The sequence below is a fragment of the Sinohyriopsis cumingii genome, chromosome 5 (assembly GCF_028554795.1).
Source record: "Sinohyriopsis cumingii isolate HCF-2022 chromosome 5, ASM2855479v2, whole genome shotgun sequence".
NCBI lineage: Eukaryota > Metazoa > Mollusca > Bivalvia > Unionida > Unionidae > Sinohyriopsis > Sinohyriopsis cumingii.
The window spans coordinates 49,888,545-49,902,099 of NC_142965.1; the positions used below are offsets into that span (position 1 = coordinate 49,888,545).

A 13,555-nucleotide genomic window follows, 5' to 3' on the forward strand; every position below is an offset into this window, starting at 1 on the left:
AAATGAGTAAAGTTCAACATTTAAAAAAAGTTTAACGATAGATCTTATTACATAAATGAAGAAAAAAAAAAGGAAAATATTGTCTGATATAACGGCACGCTGAATGTAATTGAAATGGATGAGAGTGATGGGATTATGGGGCATGAAATTAAATCATAACGGCAGGCCCCTAAAGTAAAATGAAGATAATGGTGTAATGCTTGTGAATTTCTGTAAATGTCCGATATTTCCAATGATGTGGGGCGAAACGTCCATGAGCCGAAACGTCCATGGGGCGAAACGTCCATGTACCATGTGGGGCGAAATGTCCATTGAAGTGGGGCGAAACGTCCTGGGCCGAAACGTCCATGGGGCGAAACGTCCATAATCCGATCAGAGTATCAACGCAGTGTACTCACCTGCGAACCTCATCATATACATTGAATCCACAATACAAGTGATTCCATCGAAAATATGCATACACATCTTTAAAATATTCATTAATTTTGTAGCAGGTCATATTGGTCTGAATTCAGTGGAAAAACATGGCACAATCACGTAACGAATGACGAAGCACATTTACTTTGAAGTACGTTCGAAGTCGGTAAAAGTTAGTTTGCGTTTTAAGCAGCCGTTGGCATAAACTTTTCAAGTGTTCCAGTCATGTTGGAAACTGCAAAAATCCTTCAGATTCCATCACTTTTATTTAAGTTTGGTATTGAAAGACTGTAGTCGGCTTTCTTTGATGAAGCCCGCATGCGTTTTTGAAGTCGCCGCTAAAGAACAGCTTTGGAGAACCAAACGAATGCCCATTTCTTATTGTGGCGGCAACATCAAATAATTGTATTGTATGAGTGAGGCGTTTTTTTTTTTCCATTTGCTGAGTACGTTTTCATAACAGTCGGTGCTTCAAAAGTAATCTGTTTCCCTTGAAATTTTAGCAAACTGTTTTATCAGGATACATTTTTAAAAGAATTGGCCGTCGTTTAGACTATTCTAGTTACTGTCCCTCCATGCCTACTGAATAAACCAATAAGAATTTTTTAATTTTTTTTTAAACATTTGTGGTAGCAGCGTGATGCTGCCTTCTACGCATGCGTCTGAAAATTAAGAAAGGGTCAACGGAAGATAGAGACGCAGGTGTTCTGACGACATGGATTATTACAGAAAACGTGTGTGTTCTGAAGGATTTAATTCTGAGTGAAAAGAAGGGGAACTTTACTTACCATCCACACACAAATGCGTCTTTGTAAATATATTAATTACTAGCGAGCGGCTGAAAATCCGATGAAAGACAGATTACGAGAGAATGCCTCGTCCAGTTAATCTCCGTTACCAGAAATGTCAACAACAAAAAAGCGGATATTTCACAACATACAGAACTCGTGCTACATGTCAGGATAAGCGGATTATGATATAACAATGCACTGTTTAGATGGTTTGTCAGTATAGACAAAGAATTTGTTTATGTAACAATAGATAAATTTCAGTGCATTTTATATCCAGTTTGCGGCTTCCTTTCATGGGGCGTCTGAATTTCTGCACTCCAAATCAATGGTTGTATATAAACGTTTAAACAGCCAACAATGTCGCTAACAAATAAAAAAAAGCCACATGGTATGTTTTGCAGCCAATAAGGAAAAACAATCCAAGTTTGAGACATTGGCGAAGACCTACGCGATCCCAGAATAAACTTTTTATGCGTTTTTTTCTTCTTACTTTTAAGAAGAAAGAAAAAGTACTTTTTCGTGTACGAGAAAAATACATATAAAATTTCAGGAGCCAAGCTACGATCGTCTTGCATTTTTTTTATTCATACGCGATCTCTATCCCAAAATGATAAGCAACTTTTTACTTTTTTTTTCGTACTTTTTAAGAATTTTATTTTTTTTTGCACAAGAAAAATAACTGTATATAAGATTTCGGGAGCCACGCTACGACCGCGTTATATACGAATTCGCGTTATAACGGAGCGCGTTATAGCGGGGTCCCATTGTACCAATTACATACTTTACATCCTGTAGGGATTAACATCTTGGTCTAGATGGGAGTTCAGTCATTTTGAACCTGACTTTTGTACTAAGCACTTGATGTCAAAGGAAACATTTTGGTCCTTAGTTTTGATCTTTTGCTGCTGTTGCTGTAAAGTCTCTTGTTAGTACTCGATCAATGTAAATTCTTTTTTCAAAATCTGCTTTTAATCAAAGCAATTTTATATTGTGTAAATTTCCTAGACAGTAGACAAGAATCATATTACTATGACTGCCAATTCTGTTCTATAAATACAACGCAAGATGCACATATGTTAATTAGAAGTAATCAAATTATCACAATAATTAATTGGAAATATGGTATTTATTTCAGTTTAATTAGGTGCATGTGAGTGCTATCCTCTTTAAATAACAATACACAAGAATCACTAAACATTATGACTGCCATTTTTGCTCTGTCAATTTGCACACAGGTTGGTCAGAAATAAATTTTTTGATTGTACAGCAAAAATACCAAATGTCATTAATAAGGCTGCTTTCAGGTATGTCAGTAGGATAAATTGGTATAGAATTTCAGTTATGTTTGTTAACGTTACAGCTGTTTATGCACAACAGCATTACATGGATTTACACGTAAGGTACATAAATATTATGTGAGGCTGGTTTTGAGGTCAGTCATAAGCGGCTATATTGAGAATGCAGAGAGAATACTGTGTCTCCTTGCTGAACTCTTTCATTGTGATGGTCATCATGTATTTGTATTTAAAGATAAACAATTTATGTTAAGTCTTTTTACTACCTGTTTAAAGAATATTCTTATTTCGTCACATATCACATAATTTACAGGTTCACATAACAGTTATTAAACATCCTTCGATGAAATGTAAACAGCCTATGATGGTTTTTGAGAAAAGAATAGCAAACTGAATGTGAACTGCAACTACATGTGTAATTGGGTTTTTGGTAAAAAAAACGGGAACCCCAAAATTTACTCCCATAACAGTGAAACCGGATGGACATGGATTGTTTGTAAATTTGTAAATTTTTCTTTATTCAAACATGATATAAGATGACTCCACAATGCACATCTTGTTCCTTAATTTACTGAAAGTATTAAGACGGGGCCATTGAACATCACTAACCAGTCTGACAGATGCATCACTAAAAACAGTGGGGGATAAAAATTAAATTTTTTTATGTTATTTTCCCAACCAACAAGACAGATTTTACAGGTTACAATCAGAATACACAAGCTGGAACCAAACACCATAGTTTTATGTACTTGCAATGGTTAAAAAGCTATTTTAAATTTTTTTTGGACAAGTAATGTCATTTTGGTATGTTGGAATGGAATATTTTTGGAAATGACGGGAAATAAGTAATTAACAAGCACATGATTTGTGTCAAAACTGTCTTTGTTTGCACTGTAGCACATGAACATATATTACCAGTAAGTAATATTTATGAGGTGTTAAAGTCTGAAATGCTTTTCACAGCCTCTTTTTAATAAACACTAGCATCTGACAATAGACTACATTCAGCAATATGCATTCTAACCCTTTCTTTTCTTCTCATCTGCATGTATATTTTTTGATAATCGTAATTATTGACATTTGGTTTTAAAGTGCAAGCAAAGAAAAAATAAAGCAAGTTTTTCAATTGCAAAAGAAATTTAATGTAATTTCCTTAAAATATCCAATATTTTATTTCACCTCATATTATAGCTTATTTGTGATATTGTTATATTTTGGGGCAAGCTCAAATCTCTCAAGGGCAAGTTCGTTTATCCGGTCTTTTATAGACTTTGTAAAACATGGTTGATAAATAGATTTGTGTTTCAGTTGAATGGAGTTTACCTGTGGAATAGAGATTGCCATAATTGCTATTTTCTTAGCCCCTGAATCTGGCATGCGTTTTGGTTGTGTGTCCAAAACTACCACACCTATAGCATTGACTTGTCTGTCTCTACCTGCATTATTGTCTTGAATGTTTGGTCTCATAAAAAGTCACATCCTCATGTGTACTGATGGTGTTGATGGTGCTGACAATAACGTATCAAGCTGTTTTGACCTATTTTGGGTTTAGCTTGATTGTTGAAGTTTGTTATATGGCTATAAGACCAGACAAAATAAATTGCTGCATCAATATATTTCACCAGCTATTCTGCTCCTTTGGGAGTGAGATGGATATTGTCTTTTTTTCAGATAAATGGCAATCACTAAAGCTCTCACCATCTAGGAAACTTGTGTAGTTATGAACATTATCAATATTCCATTCATTTGCCAGTCTTCAGATGTCTACTCTGGTATCCCACACATTGTAATCTCCCATGGGAGCCATCTCACAGTGCTGTATGAGAGAGTTTTGGTTATTGCACATGGATGTGTGTCAGTATATATAATTCTTAAGAAAATTCCAGATCCATCTCCTCACTGTGGGATTGTTCCCTCCAATATACATGATGCTTGGGTGAATTTAGAACATAAATTTTCCTATTCATCAGGATTGACTCTAATTTAGAACGCAATGCCTCAGTCCTTTGCTGTAAATTCATGCAAAATGGAACCGTTTGTGAGGAGGATGTTACCCCTGGTGGTTATTGCTTTATTCAAATTTATGTTCAATCTACTGCCTGTCTGTGTATCAGATACATGGTTATTTGTTTTTTTATGGGGGTTGGCCATCATTTGAGGAAGCCATTACGATTGCTGGTTTGAAAAGGTACTGCCCTGGTTTCCTTTTCACTAGTCTGATTCATCCTCCATATTTTCTTTGGCACCTTTGTCACTGGGTTGGGGGGATGAGGGTAGATTTTAATTCTCTTTAGTCTGGTTCCTCTCAAAACCCTACTTCAGAAATTTAAATAATCTAAGACACTGCTGCTTGGATCATTCTTGTAGTATCAAGAACCAAAAAACTAGTCCCTGCTCAATACCCTTCACTGTATACCCGTTCACTCCAGAATCAAACACAAAATCTCCTTGGTCTGCTACATTATGTTTTTTGCCGACAATCAGAAATACCTGTCTGACTTGGATAATGTGTATACCTATTCTAGAAATGTGCACTTTTCTTCTGACACCTATTTTCTCATTATTCTGTCATTAAAACCAAGTTATATGGACAACATTCTTTTGGATGTCAGGGTCCAGCTACCTGGAATGAATTGCTTGTACACACTGACATGTTCTCATTTAAGTGTGTTTTGAAATTTACCAATGTTTCTTTACCATTCATTATTTTCAGCAGGCTTTGTAATTTCATGTTTTCATTGTAATCTTTACATATATATATATATATATATATATATATATATATATATATATATATATATATAGTTATATATATTTGCTTTAATTTAATTGTTTGCCTGATGCTTTAATTTTTTTATTCTGTTGCATGTAATTGTAATGTAATATTGTTTATTGGATTTGATTTTTATTTAGAAGTAAGTTCAGTTCTGTTTCACTTGACTTTTTAAAATTTTCATTGGTAAACAAATAATAATAGAGACGTATCTAATGCTGATCTAGTTTCCTGACCTTGTTTTAAAATCAGTGGCAGTTTTGGTAAACAACTATTTTATATATTTTTTACAATTCTTTCTCAGAGTAAGAATTTTTAAGTTAAGCTATGGTCATACCTGGACTATGTGACAATTTTCATGTAACAAACTTCCATTTCTTCTGGAATGTTGAACTCTTGACCCCCAATGGGGAATCTGTTTTGCGTCTTAAGTTAGCCTTATACCTAATGTTTTGTATAGAAGTAGTCAGTGGGCTTTAAACTTTAAACTGTGTTGTTGTGACCAGTTTGGGCTGAGATTTTCTTTTCTTCAAATGATTGGATTTCAAGTGATTATTTACCCAGGAAATATTAAAGTGCTCTAAATTAATTCTTGGACAAGGAAATTTATTGAAATTTATACAGAAATCGAAAGCTGAATAATATTTTCTGACATTCAGCAAGATTCTGTTGACACTGCAGCACTTTGCTGACTATTAATGATGTCATTGTCTTCCATTTTCATTCAAGACCTTACATTACTAGGACTTCTACTTTTTAATTCTTGGATTATTTTTTTTCTCATTTTTCACTTGGTATTCTAGGGAAATACATTATTTGTTTAATTTTAAATTTTACAAAGCTTGTTGTCTTCACTTTTTTCTGTTACTTTTTGTAATAGCCTAGACGAGTAACAATATATATATATATATATATATAGAGAGAGAGAGAGAGAGAGAGAGAGAGAGAGAGAGAGAGAGAGATATATACACACACACACACACACACACACACACACACACATATATATATATATATATATTGTTATGAGTCTAGGCTATTACAAAAAGTAATGCTATATATATACACACACACATACGCATTCTAACCAAAATATCTTTGCAGTTTCTGTTCAGTGAAAATATAGGTCAAGGTCACTTTAAGTAAAAGAAGAAAACTGCATTTTGCATAGTAACATCAATTCTGGATGATGTACCTTCATCAAAATGTGTGGAGAGCTTGAACATGAGGTATGGAAGAGGCATATTGACTCAGAAGGTTATAGATCATGACCATTGTGTGTTAAAGAAAAACTGGTTGTGCAGAATGACTCTTTTTCTGGAGTAAGATACTTGAGTAAATGTTATTGATAGCTTGCATTTAGGGTAATAAGAAACCAATAGATCTGCAGCGTGTATTTTTTGTATAAATCCCTGTTTGTTTGTACCCCACCTTACTGGTTTTAATAATTGAAATCATTAATGTGATAAAACTTAGTGATTTGATTCGTTGATTTTTTTACAAGACTGTGACTAAGGTGGCTGTAATGCTGTCATCGTCTGTGTGTTTCATACTTAATGGAGTTTCAATATACTAACATAGCACCATATTGCTTACACTAGGGGCTAGTCTTTTTCCTCAGACAACAAAGTGACATAGTTCATCCTATTCAGTAACTGCCGGATAATTCTGTAAACTGCCATCAAGAGTAATATTCTTTTGTACACATTTACGTAGTAACTACACCACTTGTTAAATCCTCATGAAAGACAAATTTGTAGTTACCATTCTTTTCCTTTTTTTGATTCAATATTGTAAAAATCAGAAGCAGACATCTTAGTCAAGATTGTATATACAAGTTTAAACAGCCAACAATGTTGTTTCAAAATAAATCACCAGATTGTGTATTTTTGTAGCTAATAAGGAAAAACAAATCACAGTTTGCAACATTAGTGAAGCCCAGCGCGATCCTGATTAAATTTTATACATATTATTTTTTGAATAGTCAGTGTACACCACAACTTGTGTTTCTTATGGATGTTCTTAAGTGTCATGTTATTTAGACTTCTACACCAATTAAGGTTTTTAATTTTGTTTGGGGAATTGGGGTGGGTTCATGCATTAAGGGGAACAATATGCATATCTCGACTATTAATTTATTAAAAGGAAGGAAAAAACTAGTACAAGTATTAAAAACTTGAAAAGCATAAAAATATATCAAGAACAGGTTAGATTTATATAAATTAAAGAATGGGCAAAGTATATAAAGTACATGCCATATTGACACGTTATACAGCTGTGTTTTAAAGAAGAAAAGAAAAAGAAAAAAGTTAAGAAGATATGATAATAAACTTTTTCCATGTTATTTTTCATACTTCTTAGACAGAAGAACATTGTTTTTTCATTTACAAGAAAAAAACATGTATATAATGAAATGTTGGGAGCAATGCCATGATCATGTTACATCAGAACTGGTGTTATAATGGAGCATGCTATATCATCACACTGTAATGTCATTTTCATTTTCTGATTTTATTTTTTCACACACAAAAATGTTATTTAGTGATCAAAATTGTTTCTTGCCAATGTATGATTATGTACTATGTTTGATATAATGCCTGCATTCTGCACATGCAAAATTATAATAACGGTAAGTTAAAAGAGGTTATAGGTCATCATAGTAAGTGCACACTTCCAAATAACATACACAATTGCACAATTTTCTTGTCACATAAATTATTAGAAGGGTTAAGTGTTAAGTGCTTTCCACTTTGTTGGTTCATATTGTTTTAATATATTCATGCCGAAATAAAACATTTGTAACATCCATTTTCAAAAGTGATTTACTCCACAGAGTTGAGTAGTAGACAGGCATACATGGTAGTAGGTTTAATAGACAACAGGCTTGTGTGGTGGCAGGTTTAACAGACAACAGGCTTGTGTGGTGGCAGGTTTAACAGACAACAGGCTTGTGTGGTGGCAGGTTTAACAGACAACAGGCTTGTGTGGTGGCAGGTTTAACAGACAACAGGCTTGTGTGGTGGCAGATTTAACAGACAATAGGCTTGTGTGGTGGCAGGTTTAACAGACAATAGGCTTGTGTGGTGGCAGGTTTAATAGACAATAGGCTTGTGTGGTGGCAGGTTTAATAGACAATAGGCTTGTGTGGTGGCAGGTTTAACAGACAATAGGCTTGTGTGGATATAGGTTTAATAGACAACAGGCTTGTGTGGTGCCAGGTTTAACAGACAATAGGCTTGTGTGGATATAGGTTTAATAGACAACAGGCTTGTGTGGTGCCAGGTTTAACAGACAATAGGCTTGTGTGGATATAGGTTTAATAGACAACAGGCTTGTGTGGTGGCAGGTTTAATAGACAATAGGCTTGTGTGGACATAGGTTTAATAGACTGCTATAATGTGTGTTGGTAGGTTTAATATACAACAGAAATGCGTGTTGGTAGGTTTAATAGACAACAGGCTTGTGTGGTGGCAGGTTTAACAGACAATAGGCTTGTGTGGTGGCAGGTTTGACAGACAATAGGCTTGTGTGGATATAGGTTTAATAGACAACAGGCTTGTGTGGTGCCAGGTTTAACAGACAATAGGCTTGTGTGGACATAGGTTTAATAGACTGCTAGAATGTGTGTTGGTAGGTTTAATATACAACAGAAATGCGTGTTGGTAGGTTTAATAGACAACAGGCTTGTGTGGTGGCAGGTTTAACAGACAATAGGCTTGTGTGGATATAGGTTTAATAGACTGCTACATAAATGTGTGTTGGTAGGTTTAATAGACAAGAGGCATGTGTGTTGTTGGGATTAATTTACAAAAAACATGTTGGTAGGTTTAACAGACATCATATGTGTGTAATGTTTAATGGACAACAGGCATGTGTTTTGGTAGGTTTAAAAGACAGCAGGCATGTGTCTTGGTAGGTTTAATAGACAGCAGGCATGTGTCTTGGTAGGTTTAATAGACAACAGGCATGTGTCTTGGTAGGTTTAACACATTGACCCCTGGGTTTTTTTGTCATTTTCGCCTGAAATTCGAGTAGGAAACACATTTTAAAAGCTATTTCCGAATAGGTGATCTTCCAATAAAATAGTGCCTAGTTGTGTTTGAAACATCATTTTTCATTGGCTCTTTGGCTTGCACATGAGCAGAAGGGTAAAAGTTCTTTCTTCTTTTTTTAATTTTTTTTGCTTAACAGACCCATTATTTTCTTATCGAGACCACTCTTTATTCCAAATGCCCATCTTATCCTACTTTTTGCAAAGGTTCATCTGTCTGTTTGCAGTTCATACCGGTTTGCCTTAGATCTGAGACTAAAAAGTGTAAAATCCGAACACAAAATCAGATTCCGACCATGGGCAAATTTTGGGTGTGAAAAAAATCGGGCCCAAAAAATGAGGTTTTTTTCCTGTTTATTTTGTAGTGCAACTAGAAATTCCAGATTATTTGGTATCATTGTAGAGCTACATCTGTCTACCTTTCTATAATAACACCCACTTTAGTGTATCATACATGACCTTGACGCTACAGAGCTCGGCAGTAGGCTACTATCTCCTGCCACGTTAATTTGTTGCCGGGGGTTAATGTGTTAAGGGCTCATGTACAACAAGCAGTAGAAATGCCAGATGCAAGGGAAGTAACACCACCTATAAAATGTGATAATTATGTATTGCACAAAATCTAGAGTTATTTCTCTTACATTCAGTTGAATCACCATCATCTTGGGATAATATTGCGCTGTGATGAAAAATTTGTTCCCATCATGCAGTTTTATTTTTGCCAGAATTTAATTTTTCACATGAAATTGAGACAAGACCTGACCTTGTTTACTTCTGTTTGAACAATTGAACTGGTCTTGATTCCACCACTTGGATATTAAAACAAACAAACAAATCAATGAAAAATTGAAGAAATACATTTATATAGTTTTATAGTCTTGTTTGACAGTTCTAGATGGTTATGCCAGTATCAGGATTCATTTTAAGAGCGCGCATCATCTTCATGCAGGTCTTTGCATCATTTTTTAGTAGTTGTTCATAGCAGGTGGTATACACTTACTTTAAACAAATTTATCCTTCCAAATGTGGTGCCTTGAGTGGCAGATCAGTCACATCTCACATCTGTCTGTGTGGGTTCATGTCTTGGCTCAGCCAACACAGGTATGTGAGAAGGCTTGCTAGTATATGTAGATGGTTCCTACTAATGTCTTCCAGGTTCTTTGTCCACCAGATATAGTGGCCACCATGTGTGGCCTATCCTGTGCAGAAATATGGCTTTAGACCCACAAAACCAAACAAAACTATTATTTTTACAAGTGGAATACTGACATTTGGAGCAATTTACTTGAATACTTTTTTGTTTTTTGCATATGACTTTGTTTTGGTTTTGATAATTACCGTTCTTGATGGGATATAATGTGGCTAGTGTGCCACTGAAATTGATTTTCTTGGGTAATGTTTCTTATACAGTAGTTCCACACTTTGAAGTCCATAATTAACCATTGCACTTTTAAAATGTGTGGTCAGGCATCACATCAGATTCATTCAGTTGTTTTTGCTTCTTATCAGCTTAACTCAGTTTTGGTTCATGGCTGATGGGAATCAGTTATAATTACAATTTCACATCATTAAATATGATGTGTTTGTCTCACCTGAGTAGCATAGGTGAGACATGAATCATTTTGCTCAGTTTGTCTGACAGTTATAAGTACATGCAAGAAACATCATGGGTGTATCTCCCACAGATGGTTCAACTCATTATGGATAAAAGTAGGTCGTGGTTACCTCCATTGTGCGCCTCAGTCATTCCATAAAGTTTTCGCATCGAACTCTGTCTGACATCATTGTGTTTACATCCATGAAACTTGATGGGTGTATTCATCATGGAAGGTACTCAACATGGGCAGAAGTAGGTCATAGTGACCTGCAATTCATGCTGCAGTAATTACATTATACTTTAAATTTACCTGTTTCTCTGACACTGTTGTATATATGGTCATAACTAAGGAAAGTAATAAATACATTTATGAATTGTTGCATGCATGATAATGCATGAAAAATTACTCAAGTTATTTAAAAGTGATTTTAGTCGTAACTAGTAAATTTCTTTGGTTCCCACTATTTTCTTGGATGAAGGGTTTTTGTACCCCCTAAGCTGCTAAAATGGGAGTACAATACAAAATATTGGGGATGCATGTTGTGAAGAAAGTAAAATACTATAATTGCATATGGGTATATCAGAATAATGAAGAAATAAAGGAATCAGCAAATAAATAAAAATGTCACAACTTGTTGGCATTTTTTACTTAAGAAAAGTAAAGCTAATGTAAAGATGGATTTAGTTATTAGTTTTTTTACAGCTTCAAGTATTGTACAGTCTTCCACTTTATTTTCTTCAGAATGAAGTTAACTCTTTTTTTTTTTTCTTTTATAAAAATAAACCTAAGGAATAATATTGCCTACATTAATTTGCTAGGAATCCCATATGTCACTCCAGAATTTGTTTATGTCCAAGTTTCCTTCTGGATATGTAATATACACTGAAAACAATTATTGGTATAGTAAGATCAAGTAGTCAGACTTCCCCATGTGACCAAAATGGTAACTGTAAAATAATTACCACTCGTGCGTGTTTTAAAAATTGTGCACATTAGTTGTGCTTGATCAAGTTTTTTTTAAATCATTGATAAATAGATAGAAATTGAGTTATCTAGTTGCAAATACAGTTCTTAGACTTAATTTAGTGCATGCTCCAGGCTTCAGTTTCTCAACATGAACTGCATGTATCAGGTACATGTTTTGTACATGCCAGGTGCTGTTAATGCATGATTCACATGTATCAGGTACATGTTTTGTACATGCCAAGTGCTGTTAATGCATGATTCACATGTATCAGGTACATGTTTTGTACATGCCAAGTGCTGTTAATGCATGATTCACATGTATCAGGTCAGTGTTTTGTACATGTCAAGTGCTGTTAATGCATGATTCACATGTATCAGGTCAGTGTTTTGTACATGCCAAGTGCTGTTAATGCATGATTCACATGTATCAGGTCAGTGTTTTGTACATGCCAAGTGCTGTTAATGTATGATTCACATGTATCAGGTCAGTGTTTTGTACATGCCAAGTGCTGTTAATGCATGATTCACATACTTTTTTGCATTAATGGGAAAACTGATCTTTATAATACATTGGACAGCCCTCTTAAGAATCCCTTATAAAAGGGATATCCTCCCTTCAGGGAACAGTATCATAAAAATACACTAATTTGGTGTTGCACGAGTTGGCTACTGTTCAGAGGTGGTCTCTCGAGAGGGGCCTTTCCATAGGAGGACCAATATACTAAAAGAAATATTGTTTCCTATTTTTTTAGACCTGAAGAGAGAGGCGAGTATCTGTCACATGTTGAAGCACCCCCACATTGTGGAACTGCTGGAGACCTATAGTTCTGATGGAATGCTGTATATGGTTTTTGAGTAGTAAGTACCTATTTTTCTATATTTTGTACTTCTGGGGAGACATTTGCAATGCTTGCATGATGTTGTTCCTGTGAAGTTTTGTTGATCCACTGTATTCTGCAATGACCCTTGGTGTATATGACTAGCTGAAACAGTTATTTGTGGCTCTGCTGATTGCATGAAACTGACAGAAACTAATCCAGCCAGATTGCTCATTACATTTATCTAGGGAGATATTTGGAATAATTATTGTGGCCTCCGTAGAAAATAGCTCAGAGTCCTGTTGTGCATAAATGTCTATCATTTAAACCTTTCACACATAACATTTTCTGTGAATCAAGATTTGAGGTTATCCAGCCATCAAAAACATGACATGATGTAACGAGCTCTCTCATTGGTCATTTAATTCCACTTGATTAATCTGCAAGAGGACAGGAGTTAAAAGATGATTTCGGCCAGATATAAATGCCAAGGGTCATCGTGGAATAAAGTGGATCAATGACCCTTGACTAGTGAAAATGTACTCCTGCCAAAGTTTCCCAAAATCATAGGTCACTAATAATAGTCACTGTTGTTGACTAAGTTCACATTCCTTGACAATTCTTAAAACATGTCTGACAACATCACACATCATCCATGGCTAGATAGACTTGTGGAAATAGAGGGTCATACTGATACTCTGAAGAGTATGATGGGTCTCTCTGCAACCAAATGTCATGGGGAGACAGTATGTATAGCGAGACCTGTGCTTGGGTCTTTCTTTTTTCTTGATGCCTCAGTAGCTATATCAGCTAATGTTCTTGCTGGTTCTAGGATATTAATTCAAA

The 13,555-nt window shown here is 35.0% G+C and overlaps 1 protein-coding gene across 10 annotated transcripts in view; it reads left to right on the top strand.

Annotated features, from left to right (window-relative positions):
- LOC149799133 (peripheral plasma membrane protein CASK-like) overlaps nucleotides 1–13,555 on the top strand; it is a 397,425-nt gene that overhangs the window by 112,330 nt on the left and 271,540 nt on the right. For all 10 annotated transcript variants that reach the window (XR_016421088.1, XR_016421089.1, XM_089958206.1 and 7 more), the window contains exon 4: nucleotides 12,644–12,749. Coding sequence is in view for 8 of the 10 variants with exons in the window: in XM_089958206.1 (XP_089814332.1) it covers nucleotides 12,644–12,749 (106 nt within the window). In the remaining 2 variants the exon portion in view is untranslated. The remainder of the gene's footprint in view (nucleotides 1–12,643; nucleotides 12,750–13,555) is intronic.